At 38.8% G+C, this 27,865-nt stretch overlaps 1 protein-coding gene across 4 annotated transcripts in view; it reads right to left on the bottom strand.

Annotated features, from left to right (window-relative positions):
* Positions 1-2,573: 2,573 nt before the first annotated feature.
* rbm33a (RNA binding motif protein 33a) overlaps positions 2,574-27,865 on the bottom strand; it is a 40,502-nt gene continuing 15,210 nt past the window's right edge. The window contains exons 4-19 of one of the 4 annotated variants that reach the window (XM_079259668.1): positions 26,711-26,784; positions 26,213-26,528; positions 24,266-24,394; positions 22,950-23,118; positions 22,536-22,750; positions 19,749-20,058; positions 18,500-18,561; positions 14,754-14,883; positions 13,988-14,355; positions 13,260-13,511; positions 12,769-13,038; positions 11,773-12,510; positions 9,877-10,053; positions 8,397-8,615; positions 7,951-8,039; positions 2,574-7,781 (exon numbers count right to left, since the gene is read on the bottom strand). In XM_079259668.1, the coding sequence (XP_079115794.1) occupies positions 7,733-7,781; positions 7,951-8,039; positions 8,397-8,615; positions 9,877-10,053; positions 11,773-12,510; positions 12,769-13,038; positions 13,260-13,511; positions 13,988-14,355; positions 14,754-14,883; positions 18,500-18,561; positions 19,749-20,058; positions 22,536-22,750; positions 22,950-23,118; positions 24,266-24,394; positions 26,213-26,528; positions 26,711-26,784 (3,567 nt within the window). In that variant the 3' untranslated portion in view covers positions 2,574-7,732. The remainder of the gene's footprint in view (positions 7,782-7,950; positions 8,040-8,396; positions 8,616-9,876; positions 10,054-11,772; positions 12,511-12,768; positions 13,039-13,259; positions 13,512-13,987; positions 14,356-14,753; positions 14,884-18,499; positions 18,562-19,748; positions 20,059-22,535; positions 22,751-22,949; positions 23,119-24,265; positions 24,395-26,212; positions 26,529-26,710; positions 26,785-27,865) is intronic. The other 3 variants (XM_079259669.1, XM_079259670.1, XM_079259671.1) reach the window with 3 other exon arrangements.

Below are 27,865 nucleotides of genomic sequence, written 5' to 3'. Positions count from 1 at the left end.
TGTAGAAAGGAGCTAACTTTGACCGGTTGTAATGTTCATATGTGCATAATGTGTGCGACTGACTGTTATATTTTGGGGAGAACAAACTTGGCGGGGTTCCATAAATTATATTTTTATACACAGAATTGTAAATTAGATTTTGACAGATCGCTACTGAATCACATTTCGTTATTTGAAATAGTGTAAAATATGAGAATATATTTTAATTTAAATACAGTAGCTGGGAAAGTATTGGAAAAAAAATCTTGTACTGCTTTGGTTTATTAAGAATTTTATTATTTTGTAAACTGTTGGTTTTAAGTTGTCGGAGAGGGACAGATATTCTGCCTCATGTCTGCATTCTCTGTTTTCTTTTTGTGTGTATGTGCGTGTTTATATTTTTACTGTTTTCTTCCAAGAAAAATATCAAAATGCAGATTCTGACAATTCAGTAACTGTTAAAGTAGTACTGAAACAGTTTTGTTGAATAAATTAATAAGTAACTCATGTAAATGTACTAAAATGTTATTTTTTTCTTTTCATATTTTGTAATAGGGAAATAGTTTTATATAGAAATGACCTGCGGCAGATGCACAGTTTGGATAGTCTATATAGCCAGACCATACCAGTTAACTTTCATAACAGGGCAATGTGTCAAAAATGTCTAGAGTTTATTATTTATATGTTTATTACAAAACGAGATAAAGAAAATCTTCAAACTTGCAGTTGTTACATGTCTTTGTCCAAATGAGCTCACACCACATGATGAGACATTTTTGGCCAAATTACGATATAAAATTAAAAAGAAAAAAAGATAAATAAATGAGTGAGTTACCTTTATCACCAGCAAAGGGTTAGCTTTTGGTGTCTATAATTCACATAAAACAGTTGTTTAACATGTTAATTGAATTAGTTTGGCCTGCTGGGGAGGCCAGCAAACAATTTTGCCTTATTTGGTGGCGCTCACAAAATGCATATAGCGCTTTGAACTACCTTTTGCATGCTTGCGAAATGTTGAGGGCCCATGTAAAATTTAACGAGGCCTGCCCTCCGCAAATAACTTCCAAACCCGCAGACAAATTAAACAGGAGTGTGTTTGTTGGCCCGAGTCTGCCTCTGTCTTGTCTGCTGCTTCAGGTCAAATAAAGACTGCAGATGAAATCACAGCTCTGTTAGTCTGAACAAATCACTATAATCCTCCAGTATTTTCATAGATTTATAGTGTGCGTTTAGCACTTAATATTGAGCTTTTGGAGCTGTGTTTGTCTTCTCCAGAGTACATCTTTGTCAAATTGATGACAACGTCAGTTTTCGCCAGAGATCCGAGGTTGTTGCGCGGTGCAAGTGCGACACCGTGTGGTGACATGTGGGTACTGTTGATTAAAAAAATGCTTCAGAAACAGCAACACTATAATCCTTACATAAAACTAAAGCATAGTAACAACGTGCAACATGTGTTACATACTTAATGCTTAAGATAATTAATAAATGAACAAATATAAATTTGTTTTGAAGCTGATTTATTCAGTTAGTCATAAACTTTTGAGTATATATTTTAGGCATACAGAGAAGCTGAACCACAACATGTACTAAAATACATCTACATTATGGGAATTTAAAGTGCAATCATTACAAAAACTACAAAATTATTACCTAGTCACTCTTCACGCTAACTTATCACACTGGTGGGGGTGGAGGCTATTGAACTTAAGTTTCTTGGCACTGTTGCAACATGAGCAGGAATTCCATCTTCTTGTCTCACATTGTGTTTTGCTGTTGATATTGTGAGGTGGAAACTCCAGGGAGGGACAAAGCAGCCCATCTCTCCCAGTGCTGTGACCTTGGGTCCCTGTCAGATACAAAAGCATCCATGCAGGGCAGCATTCCTCAGAGCAGGTAAACAGAACCTCAGCTAATCCCTCTGGGGGCCCCCAGTCTGCTGGAGCTCAACAACAGCTTTTACAAATGTTGACATTTGCAAACATGAACAGTCTGGCATTCTGCAAAACAAAACTCCCAGTTTCAAAGAGTGATCTGCAAATGGTAAAGCTGGTTCTGTCCAGGAAGTGTTCGGCCCTCTGTGGAAACAGTGCTGTCCGTCAACACACTGATTAGTCATCATTAAACTAAAATAAGAAAGTGATTTTAATTTTCCCCCCAAAACTATTTTACAGGCTTATCATGTACTTGGTTTTCACCAGTTCCATTTAATCTGTACATTAAAGCCATTTACAAACTTTATGAAAACAAATAAAGCAACCTGAATCTTTGCAACAGTCTTCTAACCTGTTGCTTGATCATTGAAAGCAGTCCAGAGTTCAGTGACGGCTTACTATTGTGCAGGACTTTGTGCGTTAACGGTTTGTATTGTATGCTTTTCTGTGGATCCAATTCTAATAAATCCTGCTTACTTTTCCCACAGTGATTTCAACCCTTGACATTTCAATTTCATATTACCAAAGGTTCGGATACAAGGCTTGAACAGGGCCTCGATCCTTTCTAGCCGTCATATTTTGAACTAAACTTTTTAACCAAAGAAGTGAGGGTCAGCTTTAAGTTTAATAACAACAAAAGAAAGAAGTTGGTGTGTATCATGAATTTTATTTAGTATCCTTTTTTTTTTTTTTTTAAATTTAACATTTCCTTTTCTCAAGATTTCGTTTCCGACTTTACATTGTTGTAGAAAAATCTCAGTTCACAACATGAGAACATTGTACAAACATCATGACTTTTTATGATACATTCGTGTGAAGGATGACATACAACTTCTTTGTAAACATATTCAGTCAAAGCTCAACAGATTGGATTTGCAGTCATCATTTGGTGCACCCAATAGTTCCACATCAGGAGGCCAATGTAGTGTCTTTTCTTGAAATCCAACTAAACAATGTCAAGAAGCTGGGATGATGGGATGGGTGCAAAGAAAGCCATAAAGCAGCTTGCTTTAGAGCTACGTGTCTGCTCTGTGACCCCGGCTGCCGACACAGAGATAGAAACTTCCATCCACAGGGCTAAAACAATGGTAATCCAGGAAGGCCACCCTGCTTGGTAGAAAAGTTGGTTTAAAAGCAGCAGAATTGACAAAAAGACGTGCTGAATGTCAGATTTATGTCCAGTAAGTTGGAAAAATGGAAAAGTCTGGAGAAGCAGAGATGGAGGGGCAGCAGCTGTTTAGGGAAAGAAGTTGAAGTGAAAGTTTCCTTCCCAGACTGGAGACTACACAGCTGAAATGAAACCTAAAGTGTTAAGTGAATGAAATTGAAAAGGTGATACAGCTCAGCTCCTCTCCTCTTGGTGGTGCTCTGCTAAAGAAAAAAAAAAAAAGAAAATGAAGCCGTTAAGGTCAGATATTACTCTGTTGTGATGTTGCAGGAACATCTGCTCACGGCAAGTGAGTTTCTACAGCAGCACAAAACATCTGAAACCTCAAACAGTCCCACGTGTTGGACCATACCAGTAGTCAGGCATGCTTTTCCTCAACCTTTTGGTAGATCTTTAACTTTAAGGATTTTCATTTGAAATTTATTTATTTATTTTGCATTTGCCATTTGTCAACAAATAATGCTGACTTGTAATTTAGGACCAAGAATGAAGAAGACCTGAAGCTCCATTGATGTTGAGCAGAACTTAAGGAAGAAACTACACTGCAGAAAATGTTACACACAAGAACACAGCAGCAAGACCGAAGGGGTAATTGTGGTCATAATACCCAAAGATCTTCACCTAATATAGTGGTTTTCAGCTAAATTGAATGAGATTTAGCTTGTTTTTTTTGCACACTTGCTACACAGCAGCAGGAACAATTAAATACCTTCATCACAGATCTTGTCTTGGTGGAGGAAAACAGCACTTCTTTAAAACTGAACTGCTATGATGAATATTTTCTCTACTAAATAATTAGATAATAAAGGTTGCTGGATTAACAAAATTATAAGATAACATGAACAAAAAGAGCTGTTACATAGCAAGCAAATGAGGCATGACTACTTAGCATTATTTCACAGACTGCTTCTAACTGTGTTGATTTAGGAAAGCATGCTTAACCCTTGATATGGTCTCTTAAGTTAAAACCACGTTTGTGATCCCTGCTAAGTTGATGTGAATTTAACCTGGAAAAAAGAAATAAAGAATATTTATTATTTTAGCGGACCAGCAAAAACAATTTAATCCTTAAAACACCATGCGGACCTGATGAAAAGAGTTGTTAGTGGTGTCTAGAACCCAACCCAGTTGGATATTTGACCTCAAGATGGTGTAATCATTGGGATATCTACCAATACAAGCCATAATAAGAACATTTAACTGATGAACAGCTAAATCCCACTGATGTCAAAATTACATAAACTAACATATATCCTTATTGCAGGTGGCACAATAAATGAGCCTGTTCCCAGTTAAACAGCCTACGCAGTAAGCTTAAGTTTACTTATAAAGTTACTCCACTATACTAAGGTTCCCAGTATGCGACTGTGAATAACTCTTCAATTTAAAGTACAAATAGATTCAACATGAATCTGTTCTGGGACTACAAGACACAATGTCTTATAGCATTATCACTGTAACAGGCATAGCCCATACTTTTCCAAATCCACAGGATTCACCACAACATTCAAACCTGAAGTTTCAGCCTCAACTTCAAACCCAGTAAATAAGGTCAGTAAACAAAAACATCTCCACAGTAGCTAAACAAGTAAAAATAAAGGGAAGAAAACAACGTCACTTTAGACACAACTGTGCAACATACAAAAAAGAAAAGCTTAAAACCATGCAACCCTCCAGTTTTACAAGGAGGCACCTTGAGACATTTTTAGATTCCTTTTTTGCGTCTCCTTACCACTGATAAACACTGACTTTACTGGCAACATTCTCATTTACTTAACTGGTTTTAAACTTTGTTGAGTAATTCCAAGTAATCATTAATTTTACGGGAAATACCAATAAAGGTATGAGTATTACTTACATGAACAGATTAGACAACGTCAAATATTTGTGAAAATAAACAATGTAAATATCAGAAACTTAATCTGTGATGTCATGCAGATGAGCAGCGCAGGAGAGATTTTATAAGAGAAAATAGAGCATTTTTCAATGCAATCTCAAATTGCTTGCATCCTTAGCTCTAGTTTGAATAGTGAAGTCACGTAATATTTCAGGAAAGTAAAAGTAGTTTTGCTAGTTCACACGGCTGCACATGAGCTTGTCATCACAGTTAAATTTGCTGGCCAAAGTGTCAACTTTTTCTCATTATAAAAAGTGTAAACTCAGTACTAAAATTTAGTGATGTTTCCCTTCAGTTGTGAGGTTTGTTTCTTTAAACATATTATTTGTAAATCTTTAAATCATTCAAAATATGGAAATCTTAAAAAACTAAAAGGTAAAAATGTGTTTCTGTGTGTGTATATATATATATATATATATATATATATATATATATATGTGTGTGTGTGTGTGTGTGTGTGTGTGTGTGTGTGTGTGTGTGTGTGTGTGTGTGTGTGTGTGTGTGTGTGTGTGTTGCAAGATGTATACCTATTAACTTACAGATTCTGTAAATTACCAACTGTTAAAATGTGGCACAAAATAAAGATCATTTAAAAAGGCACCAGACACATGGACATCACACACAACCACACATATTCAGGCTAAAGTTTAACCGGCTTCACATACCTGCATGTTCACGGTATATTGGCCATGTTTTTATTATTTTCTTTTAATCCTTTATCTCTTAAACCAAATGTGTTATTAACAGAAATGTGGTCCAGTTATTTGTGAATTTGGTTCTAACATGGAAGGAAATCACTTGTAAAATGATTTATCTCCGGACACATCATATAAAAACGTTGAACTTGATACAACATGAAAAAAACACCAGACAAAAAAATAAATAAAACTGAGCGGGATAGAAATTTCTGGCTTACTTATGCACACGATCATGACAGATAATGGTTGCCCCCTTAACTTCTATTTTTGTTAAAGTATTTGAAAGATGCACAGTCTTGACTAACATGAATAAAAGATGTCATAAATAATTTTAGAAAAACAGATCTGAAACAAGAAGAAAGAAAACTGCGCAGTAATAAAGAGGAAAGAAATAAAGAAAAACGCAAAATGAGAACAAACTGTAATAATGAAAAATTTCCCACAATTTCACAGAAATCCAGAAGTAAAAAAGGATTTGGAGGATTTCATTTTACAGTGATATTGTAACATACTAAAATGTTTGTTAATACTAGGGGAAGTAAAAATAAAGAGACAAATTTGTTGGTGTGCAACCATGAAGTTTAACGACTTCCTTCTTAAACATGCTTGAAAACCTCGAGTCTTTATGAGAATTGCTTATCGTTTTATTTGGAAGAATGTATCCGTGATGATGCATATTTACCCAACACAACAAATATTTCGGCTGAATCTCTTTTTCCTTTCTTCTCTCTTATTCAAACAAAGGCTCAGTGAAAATTATCAAAAGGATTTCCCCCACATATGCTGGCCCTCCCAATAAGAGGGCAACAAAATTGTTAAACTGTGATCTCACTTATTCTAATTCCAATGAGAAAAGAATACATCTAAGTACAACTTCACAAAAACTTGTCTTCATTACAATAAGAATAGAAAGCAATCCCTAATAACCTAAAAAAAATGACATTTCCCAACTATAACCAATAAACTTGTCATTAAGTTAAAAAAAAAAAACCACATCCACCCAACCAAAAAAAAAAAACAAACATAAAAACACAGGAACAAAAAACAACCTTTAAGCTTCTCCTCGATGCACGCTTCGCACAGAGCTGAAACCGAAATCTTACCACTCCATAATCAGTTATACAACTAAAACATATCAATAAGGCAGACTTAGACTAAATGCATTCAGTTTACAGTTAAAACACCTTCATCAGAAGCAACAAAAAGACCAAAACAAATGAGCTGAACTTTAAATCCAGGGAAATGCACCAACATAGCACCAGAGAATCTAAACAACCTTTACTAAGTCTCCAAACCACAGGAAATCTAGACTATGTCTACTGAACGGCTTTCAGTCTCTCCTATTAAATATTAAATCATCACACAGAGGCTACTTTACAGCCTGTATGCAACATCCCCACTAGGTTGTGCCACTGACCAGAAAACCAACTGAGAAAGCCACCTGAGCACAGACTTGAGTTGTACGGACGTAGCACTAAGTGCTAAAATACTGCCATCTACAGGAAAAGAAACACTGCTAAGGCAGAGGCTACACAGAGAACTGACCACCTTCAGCCACAACCATTCTCTACACAAAAATATCAAACCACAAATATTTAAAAAAGAACAAAATATAACAAAGTGGTCGCATCCAAATATAGCGCTCAAATGTGATTTTACATTTTCTTCTTAACTTACTGAAGATGGGAGCAACCATTATCGCATGTTAAGTTCTTTTAAGTGTCCTGATAAGATGCAGGAAAATAAAATAATCATAAGAAAAAATGTTCAGAAACTACAAGAAGGATTCACTGCCCAGTGTCTTTTCAGTGCCAATTTACAAATTTCACCACTTGTTAGGGCAAAGTCAAACACACGCATGCTCACAGTTCATGTCTTTTGTGTCCACTGGTCCAAGTTGGTGGGAGACGAATGATGAACTCTCCAGAGACGATGAATGACACCAGTGAGGAGACTAAATAATCCTGATCCAGGGTGGAGCAGTATCCGAGACACTCCCACATCAGGAAAAATAGACTTCTTTTAACAGACTTGTTGCCTGGCTCTGTCAGGCTCTTCATCCATCAATGAGTGACACATCAATGTGGGACAAATCAATCATGTGCCTGTGTAATAATCGTGATAATAATGTTTAAGCCAGTGTACTTAGATACTAATACTTCAAACATCAAGAGAAGCACACCATGAAAATGTAAGTATCTGGAATAGTTTTTAATCATGAAACTATCACAGCAATAAATATTTTTTAAAAAAAACCGAAGGAACATGTATTACCTATGGAAGCTCATTTGAAAACTTGCAGCATGCTGAGAATTAGAAAATTTGGCAATTGCTTTCCTCTGCTGGGGCAACATTTCGAACATCTGCAGCAGACACAGACAAGGACAAACTCAATGCAACTTGATACTCATCTCTTCCACAAGGGGGAGTGGGGGTGGGTGAGGAGAAAGGAGATAATTACTTTCTCTTTTTTTTAACACAAGCTACCAAATCACCTCAACAGAGGGCGCTATTGGATCACATATAAGACAATGTTATTTTCTTATTGATAGGTCCAAGTAAATCTGTATGTTTTGTTTTAAGCCTGAGGACTCTTAATAAGTGTTAACATTTAGCTGACTGCTGCAACTATTTGTTTTTTACAACTCTTTAAGCCAAACTGTTGAACAAAAATACAATCAAATTTGAAGTCTATAGAGGAATTTCTATTTGATGCTTACCTCTATGGGGCCGATGGACATGAGGAGGTTCTTAAGCTGATATTCAGTTGTAGATGTGGAGAGGCCTTCAATGGAAACAGTGCTGCGCAAGTTGTCTGCACCTCTTTGGCTCTGTCTGGTGGACACTGGATGACTTCGACCCATCTGACCAGCTCCTCTACCTCGACCTCGACCCATCTGGCCAGCTCCTCGACCTCGGCCTCGCCCTGACACAACCACCTAAGAACAGCAGCAGGTATAAGAAGCTTTGTCCACATGTTAGAAAAATGTGAGAAACAGTTCACAGAAAAACCAGGAAAGAAAAAAAAAGAGCAGTTCTTCCTTAAACAGTCATGGTGATAGCATCATCCATGTGGAGAGATGTCTCAGCACAAAGGTACGTTTAAAAATTGGATGTTTTCCTTCCGCAGCACCCAAGACTTTCACATGATTGACTCATCATATTTCTACATAGAATGTCAAAGTAGAAGATGATGCATGTCGGATGACATATCTTCATACGAGCTTGTGAGTGAGAGGTATGTTTCCCCAGCTGCAGAGAAAAGGAGGGGGGGGTTGAGACCCCAAATAAGAGAGGAGGTAGTGGGTTCGTGTGTATGTGTGCTGGGGGTGGGGAAGCAGAAAGAGAGAGGAGCCATGCAAGCGTAGTGGTGGCAGCTTTTCACTGTCAGCATGAGGGAGTGTAGTATCTGTGACAGGAGCCTGACGGTGACAGGCGTGCAGAGAGGCCAGGGGACTTTGTGTAGCCCCATGTTACACTGTTTTCAGCTTGTCATTACTCTTGCAACTGGCATACTATCCTGTTTTCCTGCAACCAAATGCCAGGACCAGAACTTCTCAGTATATATTTAGCCTTTTTTTGTTTGTTTTTATAACAGAGTTGTCATGAAACATAATCAATTACATTTCAAGAGCAGCTGTAAAGTTATTTTTCAGCTTTGATTCCTGCATCCTCCACTCTAACCCTAACTTGAGCTTGGACAGGTGTTGGGAACAACTAGGGTGGACTTGCACATGTGCTACAGGAGACAGACCTGCTCAGATTTTCTGCAGAGAAATAAGCATTTATCAAACCGCCACTTTACATGGAGACTTGAAAACTGACAGCTACAACTTGTAAACAAAAAAAGACAAATCAACAATAATCTGCAAGGATGCTTGGAGAAAATTTTCAATACTGCTTTGTGTGACATTTGCAGGCTAATCATGAAATCCTACTTATTATAGACTGTTGCTCAGCACAGTCTGTCGGACAGGGCCATCTCTTCATATTATCCTAACTAACAGGACTGTCTACTGGGAGGTGATAGTATTTACCAGATGCAACCTTCATTTTGCAGCAGTAAACAGTGTACTTCTGACAACAAGAATAAATAAATAAATAGCTTGTTTTAGCAGCTGTGCCTGTGTTTCAAAAGCTTGTTTAAACACAGCATTGTTTGGTTTAAAACTGTAGCAAAGAGATCATTTCTTAACTAACCCGGCTTTGCTGTGGGTTGCCCATACCCCCTTGGCTATCCTGCGGTGATCCGCCTGGTCCATGTTGCTGTGGTCCCGTCATGGTGACCTTCCTTTGGACACCCTGCTTGAGCTGAGGTTCTTGCCAGGTACCTTGCTGCTGCACTGGGCCACTGGGGTCCTCGGGCCCTTTTCCACTCTGAAAAGGAATCATAGAGGACAACACTAAATTAAAGTTACAAACTTATTTTAGCCACGATATCCTTTTGCAAGATTCAAAATCTTTTGCCCATTTTTTTTTTTTTTTTGCCTATTTTTTAATTTTTAAACTCAATGTCATTAAAGCAAAGTTTTTTTTTTAAATGAAGGCCTGGAAGAAGTGCAAAGCTCTCTACAAAGCAAAGTGAAATTCAGCCAGCATTGAAACTGGATTTCTATCAGAGAGGCTAGGAGAATAAAGATCAACCCAACAAGGTGATGGTCTCATTATCAAATAAAGTCACAGCTCAGCTGTGTTGACATGCAGGCAGAAATTGAAGGTCGTCTCTTCCCCGACTCTGCAGAAAGATGTGACAGATCAATACATGTGAAGAAAAGAAGCGCTATCTCTGACCTGTCCCCAGTTGAGAGTAAATGGATTAATCCCTTCTATAGAAATCACAGCTCCTGATTGCACCCATCAAATGCTAAGCTGCATTACACTGGAACGACAGCCCATCGATGTGTACCCCATCCCCCCTCACACACACACCCCCTTCACAAGCTTTTGTGTTTTGCGCTGCTTTGTATTATCCCTGATGAAAATATAATTTGCCTCTTATCAACGTTCCTAAGCTATACAAATCCAAATCCTCAAAAGTGGCAACTTTTTTACACAGGTATTATGTTATCCCTCCTCTCCAGCCCAACCTTCAACCAAGAAAGATTAATTACAAGAGTCTTGGATTGGCATCTTTTGTTGCCTCACACCTGAGCGACGATTTGATGGAAAAAAAACCAACGGAGAGGAAGAGAGGTAGAAAAATAAGAGAGGAAAGGAGATAACATTGTCAAGCTTCCGCTGATGACGAGAACAATGTGAAAGACAGAATAGTCTCACTGCAGCTCTGGGCCTTGACTGCTTCTGTCTGTTTCCATCTCTTTTTCTCCACTTCACATCCTACTCCACTTTTTTTTTTTTTTCAATTTTTTATGCAGGATGCAGTAAATCAGATAACTCTGCACAGGTTTCCATTAACATACTGACACCCAGCTATCTTGATCTGGAGCCAGTCTATGATTTCGATCCTCTGGGAAGAAGTCAGAAAGCAGCTTATTCCAAATACTATCAAATCCCAACAACCAGTCTCATCGCTGACAAGTAATAATGCTTAACATGCATGTCTTTGTGATTTTTCAATAAAACATTAATCTGCAATTAAGGCCATAGCAGTGACTTAACTGGGTACGAAACAGGCAGCAGTGACAATTTTGGACTTCTTTGAGCTTTTCTTATTTCACTTAATATCTTTAAGAGAATGCTTCTCGACCCTAAAAAGAGGATATCAACCTTTAAGAGCAGTGATGAGGTGTCCCCAAATCCACAGATAAATGTCAAACTGCTGTCTTTAATACCTCCAGCTTTTCTGTGCTATAAAGGTAAAAGGTATGTAAAGACGTTGTGACTTAAATATCAGTTCCTGAAGCTTAACAGTGGAACTCTTTACAGATCAATTTTGCCAAAATGACACAGACATCACCGTTCCACTCCCATAGGTTAGATATCCTTTAGATTACAAATCAGACAGACGAGGGCAATCAGTGGCATTTCCTTTCAAGCTAGTGTTAGTTTCCCTTGCGGGTAAAACCTGCAGAAGAGGATCAAATAAATGTCAAACACAAAAGAAAGTGTCATAAGAAAATAAAATCATGTTCTCACCGGTCCTGAAAGTTTGACAACTCTGACTTTTTGGGGCACCAGCGGACCTTCGGTACCAGAATTCTTGGCTCGCTGCATCACAGTTCTTTTCGCGCCGGGTTTAAGTCCTTGAGCCTGAGCCAGGCCTTGGTTCGCTGAAGGAGTCACAGGGATGTTTTTATGGGTAACTGGGACATCCTGAACATGAACGTCCGGTCTGTTTACACTATGCAGTGTGCTGTTTCTTCGCTGCTGCTGCTGATTCTGTTCAGGCTGTAGCTGTTCAGAACCAGAGCCGGGGGTCTGCGGCTGCTGTGCGCTGCCTTTCACCATCTGCAGGCGTGTCTTCACATTAGGACGTGGTGTTTGGGTCTGAGTGACACTGCTTGCAGGGATAGTATTACCATGATTAGAAGTCTTTAATGCATGATTTAATGATTGTGTTCCCTGCAGAAACTGTCTGTGCTGTTGTGCCTGTTGTTGTTGCTGCCTTTTCTGTTCCGGCTGCTGCATCGTTGTTGGTTGCTGTTCAGGATGTTGTCTTTGCTGATTTGGTTGGCCAGGTTGAGAAAGTGGAGGAGTAGGGCCTTGACTTTGGGTGCTTGTCTGAGCATTAAGTCTTTCCAGAAGCTCTTTCTTTCGGACACCAGCCTGCATTTGCCGTCGCATCTCCTTCCTTTTCAGAATCTCCTCCCGAAGACGTTTCTGCTCCTCAATCTTTAGACGATACTGCCGGGTCTCCTCATCTTCATCAGGATCCTGTGGCACAAAATACAAATTCAAAACAACTTTAGTAAGCTGCCCGTCTGACTAAAAAGTATAGCTATGAATCACTGTGTCTTATTTAAACCAGACTATTTAGCTTCAAACTCAAACAATATACCAGTGCATAGGTTTTAAACTTTTAAATTAAAATGAATAAAAAAAAAACTGAAATTATTAGTGGCTTTATTATTTGAAATTTTTAGTCAGTATTTCTTGTTCCTGAGAGAACAAAAAGGAATCTCAAACACTGACCTGGGGTGTCACGCTTAATGGTGCGCTTTGCATGTCCTTATGAGCTGCCATCCTGCCTTCCCACCTAGGCTGTGATTCGGTTCTTTCAGCAACTTGGCCTCTTCCTCTGTTACCAGGACGCATCCCCTGTGTTGTCCTGGCAACAGGCTTGATGTTGGCAGTGGGGGAGGTTGGGGATGGGCGTGCACTGTTCATGTTTGTGTTACCAGGTGCTACAGGGAGCTCCCGGAGGTTGCTGTTCCGCTGCTGCTGTTTGGAAACAGGTGTGTTCTACAGAGAAGGAAATAATTTCCACATTTTACAAATTTGTCAGACTTTATCATACATTTGACTATATTTTCCATCAAATTGGGATTTTTTTTTGTTCAGAAAATACAATATATAAATAATATGATGATTAAAACAATACAATATAAAAGCCATGGAAAAAAAAAAAAAGGAAAAAAAAAAAAAAAATCGCTCCGACCAGAATTAATATGTTAATGTTTTACCAATCTCTGCCTGTTTGACATGTTCCGCTGTTGGGGGTTCTGAGGGCGGGGATTCATCTGCCTGGGGCCACCATGTCCATGGAAGGGATTCTGGCCATGATGCATCATGGGGCGAGACTCACTGAGGTTCATCTGTTGCTGCTGGTGATGGGGTAACTCTTGCCGATGGTGTTGCTGTTGCTGGTGCATGGGATGGGGTGACAGCGGGTCGTGATGTATAAGCTGAGAGGCTGGAGGGCCATGCATTAAGCCCTGAAAAATCAATGAGAAAGAAACACTTTTACAAAAAAAAATTAAATATATATATATATATATATATATATATATATATATATATATATATATATATATATATGTGGTGTACTGTTTCTTATCAATACTATTCAAATATGAGATAGAGCCATTTCTGCATGATTAACCCCCAACTAGGTGTCCTCTTGTATCCACATTGTAGCAGTACAATTGCAATTCAATCACTAGAGGGTGCTCTTGTCTATGTCTCTTGACAAATACAGATAAACACATAATACAAATAGATGTGATTGTTTTCCCCCCATCAACACTTCAGTAGCAGTGAATGTGGCAACATCCATTTAAGAAGAAGAAGAAAAACACCAATACTCACAAAACAAATCCAAGAGACATCTAAAGCTGAGCTACAACTGTTAGTTAACACAAAGACACAAGGACACAAAGACACAGACGTGTTAATCAATAAAATCACTTACTCTGAGCCGTACCTGCATCCCAAACTGAACTGGTGGAGAGGGGAAAAGGTTCCCCTGCTGGCCAAAAGGCTGTCGGGGGCCCATGAAAGGCCTGGGCTGGTTGGGGGGTCCACCTTGATGATTCAAGTTCACCATTCCCTGGTGACCTTGGTGGGGAGGGAGGTTTGGTCTTGGGGATTCTCTCTGAAAAAGTCCTAGTGGGCCCTGGCCGGGCTGGTTGAAGGGTGGTCCTGGTAGGCCGAAGCCCATGTGGCCCTGGCCAGACAGCTGCTGCTGGTGGTGCAGGTTGTTGCTGCTGTTCATCAGAGGGCTGGGGCCCTGGTGATCAAACATGCGTTGCCCTGGAAACCGTCCTGAATCTGCACACTCTATGCCCACATAAGGAAGACCAACAACAAAGTAGACTTGTCAATGTTTTGCCTTGAGAGTCCATTTCAGGAACTTTAACACCTTCAACATGTGTATACGGTTATGGCATGAGAAACTCGGACAACTCTATCAAGGTGAAAGGTTTTATAACCTTGCAGGTTATTAATTCTGCATTCACAATGTGAATGAAAAGATCATAAATATGTATGTTTAATGCCATTTCCAAGGTTCATTCAGATGTATATATACACACATGCATTTAACATGAGTTCTGCGAATAGAACAGCACCAGAAAGCTAGCAGCATACCCTCTAGGTATAGCGCTAGAGGTGATGAATAGGGTTAAATAAACTAAGAGAGCTTTGTAACCCTCGTCAAGGCTGTGTGTGAGTCTCACCTCCCATAAACAGGGGCTCTCTGTCCTGGGGGCCTTGAGGTGGCTGGCTCCTCAAGGGCTCCATGTGATGAGGGGGCCGCTGGGGCTGACCAAAATTACCTGGCATGTGTTGCTGGAAATCTCCCGGTCCCTGAGAAAACATAAAACTCATGAATTATAGGCCATTCTGGGAACTCAATAATCACAAGCAAATTAAACTGATAAAAAAATGGGAATTTGTTGAGGCATTGCATTGAGCAGGGAGCACTTGCAATTGAAGTGATGGGGTTATTAAAGAGATGTAGAATCTTGAGTTGTAAACATCAATATGCATGCCAATATCAGAGAAACCTTTCAGCATGAATTCATGAGCAAACCTGCATTAATGCTCCTTGAGGCTCTGTTGATAAATCCTCCTCAAAAGCCTGTCTCTAACAAGGAAAGAGTATTTCAGGAGGGGATGAGTGCCCTCATCTTTGTTTCAACCACTTCGTATGTTCGACAGCTTTCTACTCATCAAATGCGCGATACTCCCAATCTATTTACCTAAGAAAACTAGATAACAACCATTTAATCCCTCTTTGGAATTTGAATCCCTCTCATAACCACCTCCTTTATTCTTTTAAACAGCCATCTTTGTTGAAAAATTAACCTGCTATTCAACACGTGGCACTTCCACAAATGGGTTGCTTGGCTCCTTCAAGCCTATTGTAAATTACTTAAGATGCAATCAAGGTTTAATCCATCTTTATTCCACTGCTGCATGGAGGTATTTAAACAGAAGAAGTCTTAGAAAGCCAGAAGGCCAAAGTCCTAAAAACTTGCTTAACATAAAGTTAATCAAAGGGGCTTACAGAGACAGGGGATCACAATGAAGGCACAATCATGCTATTCAAAAAGGTCAGGCAGCCAGGTTTGCACAATGAGGACTCTAGTGTCCATATAATACCTCTCGAATAACACAGCACATCCTTCACATCTAATCCTAGATAAAACTGTGTTGGCTGCTCAATATGTAATTGATGAAGTGACAGCATTAAGCTGAGAAGACCTAACTAAGATAAAACATAACAGAAAGGGAAACAATATGTAGTTTTTTTTTTTAATTAAAAATGAAAAAAATTGTTTGTTTTTTTTAAATTATGCTTTGTTTCAGGGTTTTATATTAATATCTTATCCAACATGCATACAGTGCTTAAACCTCTGAAAACTAAGGGGAAAAGCAAAGTAAAAAATGAGAGGAGGCAAAAGTTATTAAGGGTTATTTTTGTTCATTAAACAGTAGAGCTGCACAATATATCAGTTGAGCATTGTCATCGCAATGTACAGATGTTCAATAGTCACACTGCAGATGTTGCAATGCAGGAAGCAGATGTACTGAACATGTTCTCATACATATAGCTAGAAAAAAATCAGTCAATTTTTTCCATTATTGTGCAGCCCTATACAAGGATATAGCTGAAACTGAATATGCTTTAAAAACAGTGAGTAGAAAAGATGTAATAATTAAATGCTAAATATGACAGCCAGTCTAGAAAACTTTGCATCATCAGTTAAATAAATAAAGTGCAAATATTTACTGAGCATCTTCATCCACAACAGACCGAATATCTTTAGTTTAAAACCGAAGACAAAAAACATTCTGATTGTCAAAGTTGGACCTCTTCATAAATCTTAAAAATAAATTGAATTAAAACAATTTCATGAATTTGAAACAATGCCCAAACTCAACAGATCTTCATGCATAAGATTTCAACATTTTGTCAATCGATTAGCTCATATCCCGTACTGTGTTCTTTTACTGAAGTTAGGTAATCGATTGCTCACACCCTCGCTGTTGCGTTTCAACACTGTGTAACCCAAGATCTTATAACTCTGCACATCGCATCAGTGGATACAGACAACAAATAAAAAGGTTTTTGTGCTTGACAGAAGCCTTATTTTTCTCTGAGACATTTTATGATCCTTTCATCTTGTCAATTGTGTTGAAGAAGAAACAATCAATGACAGAAACACTAAATACAACAAGGGCCGAGAATCTTGGCAAACAATTATTGGACAGCAGGATAACAAAAAGATTAGCTGTCTGGCCATGGTTTGTTTTTAGCCTTAACACACTCCACCTCTCTCTTGCCTCATTAACACTTCCCCACACATTGCGTTGCCACCGGCGTCAACCAACACCAGCACTGCAGGCCCGGTTACTGGTGGCTGCAAGCCAAGACTCTCCATCCAGCAGATCATCATGCAGGTTAATTGGATCATTTTTATGCAGTAGCAAAGTTTGGCAATGTCTACAAAACAGATTTAAGCAGCCTTAAAGAGAAACAACAGCACGATCATGAGCTGTCAGAATTTTTACTAAATGCAAATTTTAATTTTAAAAAGTAATGTTTCACTTTTTGTTTGTTGTTTTATGGGTCAGTTATTTTAATGAAAATATGTTGCATAAAATGAAATTGGGAGCAAATATTTTGTTGCTGAGAAAATTTGTGAAAAGAATAATTATTCTTAATAATGACTTTAATTGGCTGCAAAATTAATATTTAAAAACCAGCCTCCACCAGCAAAGATTTTATGCGCTAATACTTGAGGCTATGACCCCCAATTTGCCTAGCCTTTAAACAATTAAATTTGATGGGATGATAATGTATGATAATCATGAGTAATCAGGTGCCCACTGATAAATGAAAGGCTGACGGCTGGTATGTCACCTGCATTTCAAATTGTGTCCTTGGCAACACCAGTCTAAATGCGACTGACAGCTGGGAAATCCAACACTATGCTGTTCATCAGCCCGGTTGTCGGCATACCCTTTCCATTCTACCTTCTCCTGTCTGATAAGAGCCAAATCTGAATCATGCTATACTATTGAGCATGACTGCAGACTTCAGGGAACAGGAATAGCATGGTACTGACAATGAAAGTTAGCAAAGAGGGAAATAAAAATAAATTTTTTGATCAAATGTGACTCTTAAGAAATAGCCTAGCTCATTTGTATATCCACATGAATGCAATCAGCTGTAGCAATTATCTGATAGCTTATTTGCATAAATCCATATGAAATGCACTTTCCATGAAGATGTTGATCAGTACCAGAACCACCTGATGCCCAGGCATCATTAACTAGAAAGATGGAGCAAGTTGAGGCACTCTGACTGACTGCTTACTGAGTCTGTTCCCACAATACAGCTATTTAAAGGTTTCTGTCATCTCTTGGATGGGTTCTTGTGAGTGATAGAAAGGACCTTTTCTGAGAGAACCACTAACTGAAGATACCTTTGTCTGAAATTAAATTCACACTTAAGAATATCAAGTGGGGGAAAAAAAGCAAGGAGCTCACTCTAACACTGTCAAACTACCCATATGTTTCACTAATTCGGATAGCATTCGGAAAAGGTCTCTGTGCCTTTGGGACTCAAACTTGTGGGGAGTGATTTTTAAATGGCGCATATCCTGTATTCACAATTCCATTATGTGTCAAGCAGGCTAGTCTGAGCCCTAGCCCATCCATGACGAGCCACTAAATAAGTCCCATCACTTTGGCTTCAGCCTCTAAAAATTCTACTGCCTAAAGCTGATATCATGCATTTCCAGTTGTGCATCCAGACTCCTATCAGTGTTTACAGATTTGCTTTAACAGTACTGGGCCAGTGCAGACAGTCTAATTGAAGTAATGATACTGCCTCACAAAAAAGGATGCTGACCATTTGAAGAGTGAGAGAAAAGTGAGGCAAAAAGGAGGTAAAGGAGCAGCTGCTACTCACAGGGAACCTCTGAGGACCCACAGCAGGTCTGGGCTGGCTCTGAGCAGGAGGCATCAAGGGCACTGCAATGAGAGAAAGAGGGAGAGAGGGGCAGAAACAGAGAGCAAAAGAAAGAAGGGGGAGGGGAGAAAAATCAAAATGAGAGGCAGCAGGCAGAGGGTGTGATTGCACAGAGGAAGAGATATCTCCAAGCTGAAGGCTCTCAGGCGTACATGTTCAATTTTCTCCTCACATTTCTATACTGCGAGCTACAGATCAGGGAGCATAAGAAAAATATAAAAGACATGGGAACAATTTGTTCAGGAAAAAAAAATGGCATCTGCTGCGTCACAACATTTGACACAATGTAATTCAATAAACTTCATTTTCACATTGCTACCTTTATGAATAATACGGCAAACATAGACTGTATATCAGCAGCTAAAAGGACGAAGATTCAACTTCAGTGTTTCACCTAAGTGAATATCTGTAAATAAATACCACAGATGCACAAATGCATTCACGAATACACACTAACACACCTAACAACAGGCAATCTCTGATCTTGCAGAACACATATTTCTCCAGGGAACACAACCCTTACTACAAAAAATAACAAGATTTGTTAACAAAATTACAATCTTAGCCTGGACAGATAACCCATTTAACAGGATGAAAACCTATAAGCTGCAAAGACAACTTTTTGCCTATCATTCACTGACACACTAACTCAGACACCTTTCAGGACAGTTTAAGGACAACATTCTCAGAAAGCATCAAATGAAAATGACATCTTTTTGAGTACTGTAGCAAAAGTTTTTGTTATATTAAAATAAACATGTTTTTTTTTTTGTTTTTGTTTTTTTTAAAGAAATGGTAATAATTGCATTAGTTTTTAAGAATGTTATTTGTGCCATTTATGAGTGGAAGATAAACCATGCACCTTTAATTTGTTTTTAATGATGCAGGACACATCTGTTGAATTATCCAATGCAATTAAATACTCAAAAGTAACTGGTAGTGTCTTAAAAACATCTTTGAGGTACAAACGTATTTAACCCCTCATGTCTATCCCTCCAATTCAATGTTTGCACAATTTGTGAGGTATAAAATAACTTATTTTAAAGTTCTTGTTATATCTCTCCTTGCTAAAGGACACACAACTTAACTTTAGTCAATTTACAAAAACAAAAACAAAAAAAAAAAGGGAATTATTTCTAAATAAGCTCAAAGTGAAATTTGACTAAGGACATTTGCTGGGCTTGCCTACCTTGTACAGAGGACTGTGCAGGTCCCCTGAAGTGGGGGTTGATGTGGATGTTTTTGGGTTGCATGGGCTGCTGCTGATGATGCTGAGCAAAGTTTGGTGGTGGTGAACTCATCATTCGTGGTGGTGGCTCCATCTGGGGTCGCAGTGGTGGGGAACGATGAGCCATGTGATGGGGAATGAGGGGTTGAAGAGGCTGCTGAGGGATGGGACGCCCATGCTCTTGAAAGAGAGGAGGCCCACTTGGACGTGAAGGGTGGTGTTGATGGGACTGAGACTGTTGATTATAAGGAGATGGCATTCGGGAAGATGGCTGTTAATTGGGAAAGAGAGACAAAGAGGAGAAAAAACACTTGTCAAAACACATTTCTTTATGAAGAGTCTATCATCACTGTTTCAACTTGTGTAAAGATACAGTAATTAACTTTATTTTCAAGAGTGAAGTTACGCAAATAAAATTTTCCTAAAGTCTTGTTTAATGTAATGCATGTTTTCTTCAGAACCTGTAGAAATTTAGGTGACGTTTAGATTTTTAAAAATAAATCATGACAAAAAAAGTCATGTACGGTCACAGCCACAGTACGGTCCATACCCCAGTTTCTGGGCCACAATTCCGGTTTGGTTTCGGTACTGTTTTGTGTATGAACGTTTTTTTTTTTTTAAATCCAAGAATTTTTATTTTAATCCAATAATATAAGTGTGATGTACTCAGAAAATGTGACACTGCTCTGCAAATGACTTAAACACTGGAGTCTCAACTTCCTTTCCAGTTCTACAGCAGCTTGCTTGAGTGTGAAAGAGGTGACAGAGTGGAGTAAAGCTATACGCCATGAAAAACCAGAATTTTGTTCCGTTTTTCAGAAGAAGAAAGAGGAAGAAAAAAGTTGATTTAGGTCAATTCACACTCCACGAGAAGCTTTGTTTGCAAAAGAAGTGAGGTGGTATATTTGTCTTTATTTATAATAAAGTACTGACCCTGTTATTTCTTTTTTTTTTTAACCCTGTCCTGTCCAGCACTATAGCATACAGAATGGCAGTCTGTGTGCCATATTTAGCCAGACTTTAGCCAGGTTATTTCATATTTAACATGAAACTTCCTCCATTGCAGGGTGAGGTTGTGCATGCAGCAGTATCGTGTCTTTATTTACCACTTCGACTATATATTATCATACTTTCTTACCACCTCGATTAGCTGTTTATCAAAACCGTCCATTTAGTTCCAACCTGCATCAGTTACATTTGGAAAACCAGAGTGATGTCAGGAAGTTTTCATGATTCAGTATTTTTAAGGGAAGAGAAAGGAACCTGAGGAAGCACAGACAAAACTAATGTGGTGGGACATGTTCAACGTGCTTTTTACAGCAGTTAACCCGCTCAATCCGTTATTAAGAATTTTTCACAGGTTTATCCGAGGTGTCTTTAAACACACTATAAGCTTATGTATGCTCCATTGGATCACTGATAGGACATGTGCTGCTGAGCAGTGCTGCATGATGTGTGTCAGAATCACGTTTAGCAAACTAGCCGGAGCCAGCAAAAGGCATAAACAAATAAACAAAGACAGTTGAGTAATGCTTTTTCACGCAGGTAATATCTATATGATGACTAGTTAACAACACTAATGTTGTTACCTATATCATATTCTTTGCTAGTTAGTTCAAACTATAAATAAACCCAAGAAGAAGGGAAAAAAAAGTGAAGGAATAAAGCAAGGAAGAGGCTACATTAGGAGGCTCACCACCTGACTGCCTGCCTTGCTTAAGGACCAACATCCACACAAAAGCAGATTGTGTTTGGAGGATGTTCACTTGAATGAATATGAAAACGCCAGGGAGAGCCACTCCACCTTAAGCAACTGCACAACACTTTCACAATTCATTTGGGGAAATGGCAGACACTGAAAACTTATTTTGGCGATGCTACAATTAAATAAAGCGGCACCAGAGGCACAGCAAAATTTAGGTTCAACAAAATTTTGTGGCACTAAATGGAATTAACTGGCACCAGTGCAGCCAAAATAAAAAAGTTAGTGTGGAACCATGTTTACTAAAGTGGTGTTTCATACTGGTCCATGATAATTGGTCAAACTAACAAACAAACATGCCACTGACCAAATTAGTCAAATGGTAAAACTGACAACTACAGTATATTGCAAAAAGCATGGCCTCATTAACAGCAGTCAGCAGAATGTTTGTGTTGTTTTCATGTCATCTATCTGCCATTAAATTTTCACTTCTAGCGTTTGTGTTTTGAATTTCACAGCTTATTATCATTAATTAATAAAAGCCAAAAATAATCCAGTGCTGGAGTTAAATGTCATGTGGCCTTGAGAAGAAATACTTTCACTCTACGGACTCTCTCCAGCTGTGAACAGTTGGAAAAAACAGTTTCCTTACCTGTGGCCTTGGGCTACAAGTTTAAAAACAGCCTACATACAGTAGCTAAAGTCTTTGTGTGTTGAAAAATAAAAAGACTTATTAATCTAAAGTCTGCTTTTGTCTTAACAATTTATACTATGCGGCAATTTCTCATGAAGCAGCTCAAACTGTGCTCAAAGTGTTTTGACTGTGAATATGTGCAATCTCTTATGTATAGTAAAAAGGTTAATTGGTAGTGTAATAAATGTAGCCTTCATAAAATCTTATGTCATCCAGTAATAAAATCCAAAATATGTGAAAAGCCTTTATGTTCCCTTTTTCTAATTTTCAGTAGCTGCTTTAGTATGGTTAGTGGAGTAAAAGCTATTATCCCTTTACCGTAGAGAGGGCAGATAACTGTACAAAAGTTTACCTGTATGTTCATGTTTACCATTAGGGGGAGCATGTGGTCATGCATTCTTCCTCTCTTTCCTCCTCTAAAATCTGCCATCGCAAACCCAGAGAAACCGCCTCTTCCTCTGCCTCCTCGTCCTCCTCCTCTACCTCGGCCACCGTAACGGTTCTGCCTCTTCTGCCGCTCTTGTTCCTCGAACTCCATCAAATCTTTCTTTGCTTTTTCTGACAGCTCTGAAGAAATGAAAACGGAAATCCATTAGTCGTCTGGAAAAACTGACCTAGTGAAATACCTGCTAATTCAATGCAAAATTAAATTAAATGAAAAGTAATTTACAAATAAAAAATACAGTACAAAGGTCATGCGTACCAGTAACAGTGACTTATATTGAGATTTACTTTCTGTCAGTGAATGAGGCATAATAGTTTGTACCGAGTGTTTCAGGGATGTTCCTCCTTTTGCTGCTTGCATCTGCCAATCGCACAATAGCCCCATCCTTCCGCTCAGATTTGAAGCGCATTCGGCCAGACTCTTCATCGTCATCCTCTTCCTCATTCGATTCCTCCCTTGTTTCGTCATCAAGCATAGTTTCATTTTCACCCTGGGGGACATTTTCTGATGTTAAAATCACAAGTCCAAGTATTTTTCTTACAGTTTTTACTGCATGCAAATTCTAAAAAGTTAGGAGACATGACTAAATGTATTCAGTTTTTTTCTGTACTGTATTACATAACTCATACCGATTTTTATTTAATGCATCTGTATTCAATATGGTTGCAACAGGAGTAAAATACCAAACTGATCGGTCCACCATGCACAGGACAATCCACCCTCCTGTCCCGCAGGTTTTCGGTTTTGCAGTAGTGTTTGTGCTACTGCTTTATTAACAGCTTTACAGGCCACTGTAATGAATGAAAGCTCACCCCTGCAAGTTAATGTCTTATCACTGTTGTGCCCCAAGTCAATCACTCACTCTTCTTACTGGAACTTGATTGTGGCTCACACAGACATGTGAAAATGGCTCTAGCGGGCTTGACAGAAAGAAGTTTAAAGATGCACAGGCTTCGTTCAAATCTTTAGTGTGGGGTAATTGTGGTTTTGCAGTAGGGTAAGACGGGAAGGCCGTGACAACAGTTAATAGACATTTCACTGTCAGTAAACATGTTTTGAAATGTCTCCCATAAACTAAAGAAGCATGCAACATGTCCAAGTATCTCCAGCGTAAGCACCTAGACAGAACGCTTCCTGGACACAGTACAGTCGAGCGACCTGAACAGACAACAGCAGCAAAAAGCAACTGTCTGAACAGACCTACCGAGTATCTTCAGAAAAGATAAAACAATATGCTTTTAATGCTTATTTTATACCACTATATAAAAGTGGTCAATAAATTTTGATATTCAGTATTTCTTCAGTGGCTCAGAAAGTAGGGACAGTTATTCTGTGATCTGAAGATCGGCAGTTCGAGTCCTGCTCCTGTACACTAAAGCCCCAAGGGGAGCAAACATGTTATCTGAGGAAAAGGATGGATAAAGGCAGAGGGCTGCATCAGGAAGGGCAAACATGTGCCACAGTACAACTGCAAATAGGGCTTCCATATTGGCTCTGTGGTTGGAAGCCAATGATTCATTGTGGTGACCCCTTTAGATATATACCATTGCACCTCAAGGATTAATTGTACCATTTATTTATTTCAAGAGTATTAAGAAAGAAATGTCATCATTCAAAACAAAATTTTCTTTGTTTACCTCCTCTGTGTCGCAGATATGAGGTTCTTTCGTGGTGTCTTCTTTATCTTGTTGTTCTTCTACTTCTGGCTCCTCGGTATGCTTTTCCTGCATGGTTCCATGCTCTTCAAAAGCATAAGGTTCTTCATCCTTTAAAGTTGATTTACAAGGCAAGTATTGATGAAGGAACAGCAGAGCTCATTATCATTAATAATCAACCACTTAAATAAAGCCATTACAGGATAAATAATCTCCTTGAGATTGAGCTGAAAATAAAAACACCTTTTCATCCTTCCAATATTGTTGTAAACAAAAGCAAATAAGCATAAAAGACTTCTGGTTAAATGAAGTAGAAGTGGGCTGAATTAATAAATAGTTGGCATTTTATACCGATAAAACTTGAACTATATTAAAAGAGGCAAAAAAAAAACATACAGAGCACTGACACCAAAATCCTATAGTAAGGATTTGGGGAGGCACCAGGGAACCCCACCCCTTCTGAAAGTAAATTACCATAACAGTGGGAGCAAGGCTTCATTACTATTCCTGACAGCATTTGAAATTCAATGAGATGTAAAATGTTTGACATGATATACAGAAATGCAGACGCAGATAAAAACACTCCTTCTTGCTTCAGTGATGTTGAAAATATCATTGACTGACTCCTCACAAATCACTCTGTTATTGGTCACACTGTAAGTTCATGACTCTGTGTTAAAATATGTGGGAAAGATGCAGAGATTCTGAGAGATAACATTTTTTGGGTTCCATAACATTGTTTTTACTTTCAGTGCAGTCAATATATTACATATAAATGATGCTGCGACTGCAGAAAATTCAACACTGTTCCAGGCAGCCGATAAATGAGTAGGTAGTACTTCAGTACTCCAAATAACAAATGTTAATCGCTAAATAAGACGTGTTTACCAGTGTAAAAAAAATTTACTGTTATTGTCATGAATTACATTACACAACCCAACTGGAGGTAACAATCGTGTTTTGTGTTGTACTATATTAACCTGCCAACAGCAGTACATAAATGCTGGGAGAAAAACTACTCTTAGCAAACCAGACAAATGGACAGACGGCCCCTAGGGAACACAACAGCTTAATCCTTTAAACTGTTTCACATAATGCTTGATGAATACCATGGTGAGCAAAATGTCAAGGCCAAGCAGTTTAGTGACCTTGTAAACAGCAAATGCACGTAATTCAAATACACATCCACAGCTACAGACATTTCCCAAAATCCAAAATAGGCAGCCACTTGGGCTAAGAAGGTCAAAATCTTATCTTTGTTTGTAGAAAGGAGGTAGGCTAATATATCTCTGTCAGGTGCCAAACACAATCACGCCATGGTAAATGGACCATAACAGGCATTTGCACATGGATCTGCTCTTATCTTTGATCCTCTTAGCACAGGCTAAGAGGAAAGGGAAACGAATAAAAGAGAAACTCACATCAATCATTAGAAAACTGTATGGAGTGTCCTCAGGAAGGTCAATAATCTTTTCACCTGCATGAGACTTTATCAGATCCAGTCTAAAGCTAGAGAAAAAAGCCCCCCACATTAACCTCTGCCGATTGGCAGCACATCTCCCCAACACAAAGCAGCTTCTTCCTCCCCCAAAGATACAGAGCCCAAGGTCACAATGGCACAGGGATTTGGAGGCGACAGCAGAGCATTACCTCACGCCAAACAAGCTGTCAACAAAACTTTGTCAGCAAGATGGAGAAATTTGCTGGCAAGAGGTGATAATGAATCTAATCGTCCCCTGTCCAAAAACGCCAACCAACATCTCCTTCTCTTGAATAGATTTTCAATCCCAACTGCCCCCTTAGAGAGACAAGAAACTGACATTATCTCTTGGACACAATAGAGTTGGACAGAAAAGAGAGTGGGAGAATATGTGTGTGCATGTGCATGCAAAGGCTTTTACATGAGATTGAGCAAACATGAGAACTCACTTGAAATTCACCGTCTAAGGGCTCAGTGATTTGGATGTCTAGCACTTCATCTTGGTAGCCATCGTCACCCTCAGCTAGCTCCCCAGAGTAATCGATTTGGTCTTCAGCCATCTCTGTAGTGTCATCCTGACTGTATTCTTCTGTGTACTCCTCTTCCCCCTCTTGCTGGTACCCTTCCTCCTCTACATCCCCTTCTTCATAGCCCTCTGCACCCAGGTTCACAACATCATCTGTGTAGTCTGCTTCCTGTGAGTTGTCCTGCTGGTCATAGGATGTACCCATGCTGTATGGGGCATTGAGGCTGACATCCTGACCACTGATGACAAAAACAACAAAAATAATAACACATGGGTTTTAATAAGCCTTCGCACTGCTTTTGGTGCTTGGGCCTAAAAAATAATAGCCAAAAAACAACTCAGAAGAATAAAAAAAGCAAAAGCTGAAGATGAACTGGGCTTAAAGAGAGAAATATGTAAACATAACACTGACTTAAATTACCTTATATTTACATCGTCATCATCACTTTGAAGAAGGTCATCGTTTAACTCTTCATCTGACACTTCTAAAGGATTCTGGAACAAAAACAAAGGAACATTATAGTATGCCATTTTAAAATAGTGCTTTATTCATCCTCAGTTGTGTGTCTGTGTTGTGTGTGTTAAAGGTGTGGGGGCAGGGGGCCACCTCCAACCCCAAAGGATGCTTTATTCCCATGTGGTGAAAGCAATCTGGGCAGGTCAAGATAGTGCGTTTTTGTCCACTGTACTTCCTCCTGGTTCACATCAACAATTCCCCCTGTGGAGGAGCCACCTGCTACAAGCGCCCTCCTCACGACTACTCTCTAAAATGTCCTGCCTTTACAATCACCTAATGTTTCGGATGTTATTTTCTATGGAGGACGGAAAGTGCCAGAACACAAAATAAATACAAAGATAGAAAAAATGTCCAAGAAAATTTTATGACAATAACTTATACAAAAACATACTAATAAATAATTTTTATTAAGAAACTTATGAAATGTGAAATAAATTTCTATCTCTAATTTTGTCCCATTGGTCTCTTAGCAGAAAATCACAGAGGAATTGTTGATTGTTTGGTGGGGATATACTAACTGAGAGGGTGGTCCAGCTGTTGACATGCATATCAATAAAGGAACAGGATGAATTTTCTGATAAAGGTGGCTATGATGCTCAAAGATTGCTGCCTGGATCTTTGATATAAAATATTTCTAGACATTCCACAAACGTTAATTTTTTTCTTCTCTCCAGTCCACCACATCCACTGCTGATGAAGATAAAAGAGCTCCTCTTGGATTGTAGAGCATGATTAATCAAATAAAATAACATCAGAGTAGTTGAATTTATTTATTTTATTGTATATTTGTACTTATAAGTAAGCAAAACTTGTATGATAACAGAATTAAGGATGGCTCAGTTATGCTCTACAGTCTGAGAGTAGCCTATTTTGGTCCTGATGTTTTACACAATGTCCCAACTTCAATGGAATTAAGGAGGCTGAACGTCCACACCAAACAGCAAACGGTCTGTCATCAGTAAAAAGAGTTTCAGCTAAAAGAGCAACGTGGCAAAAAATCTCGTTCAATTTCATGTCTAAAGTCAGCAATTTCTGATGCTCAAAATTATAAATAAACTA

The sequence above is a fragment of the Telmatherina bonti genome, assembly GCF_933228915.1.
Source record: "Telmatherina bonti genome assembly, chromosome: 20".
In the NCBI taxonomy this organism is placed as follows: domain Eukaryota; kingdom Metazoa; phylum Chordata; class Actinopteri; order Atheriniformes; family Telmatherinidae; genus Telmatherina; species Telmatherina bonti.
Note: the sequence above shows the minus strand (reverse complement) of the source record. Positions and strands in the feature narration are given on the sequence as shown.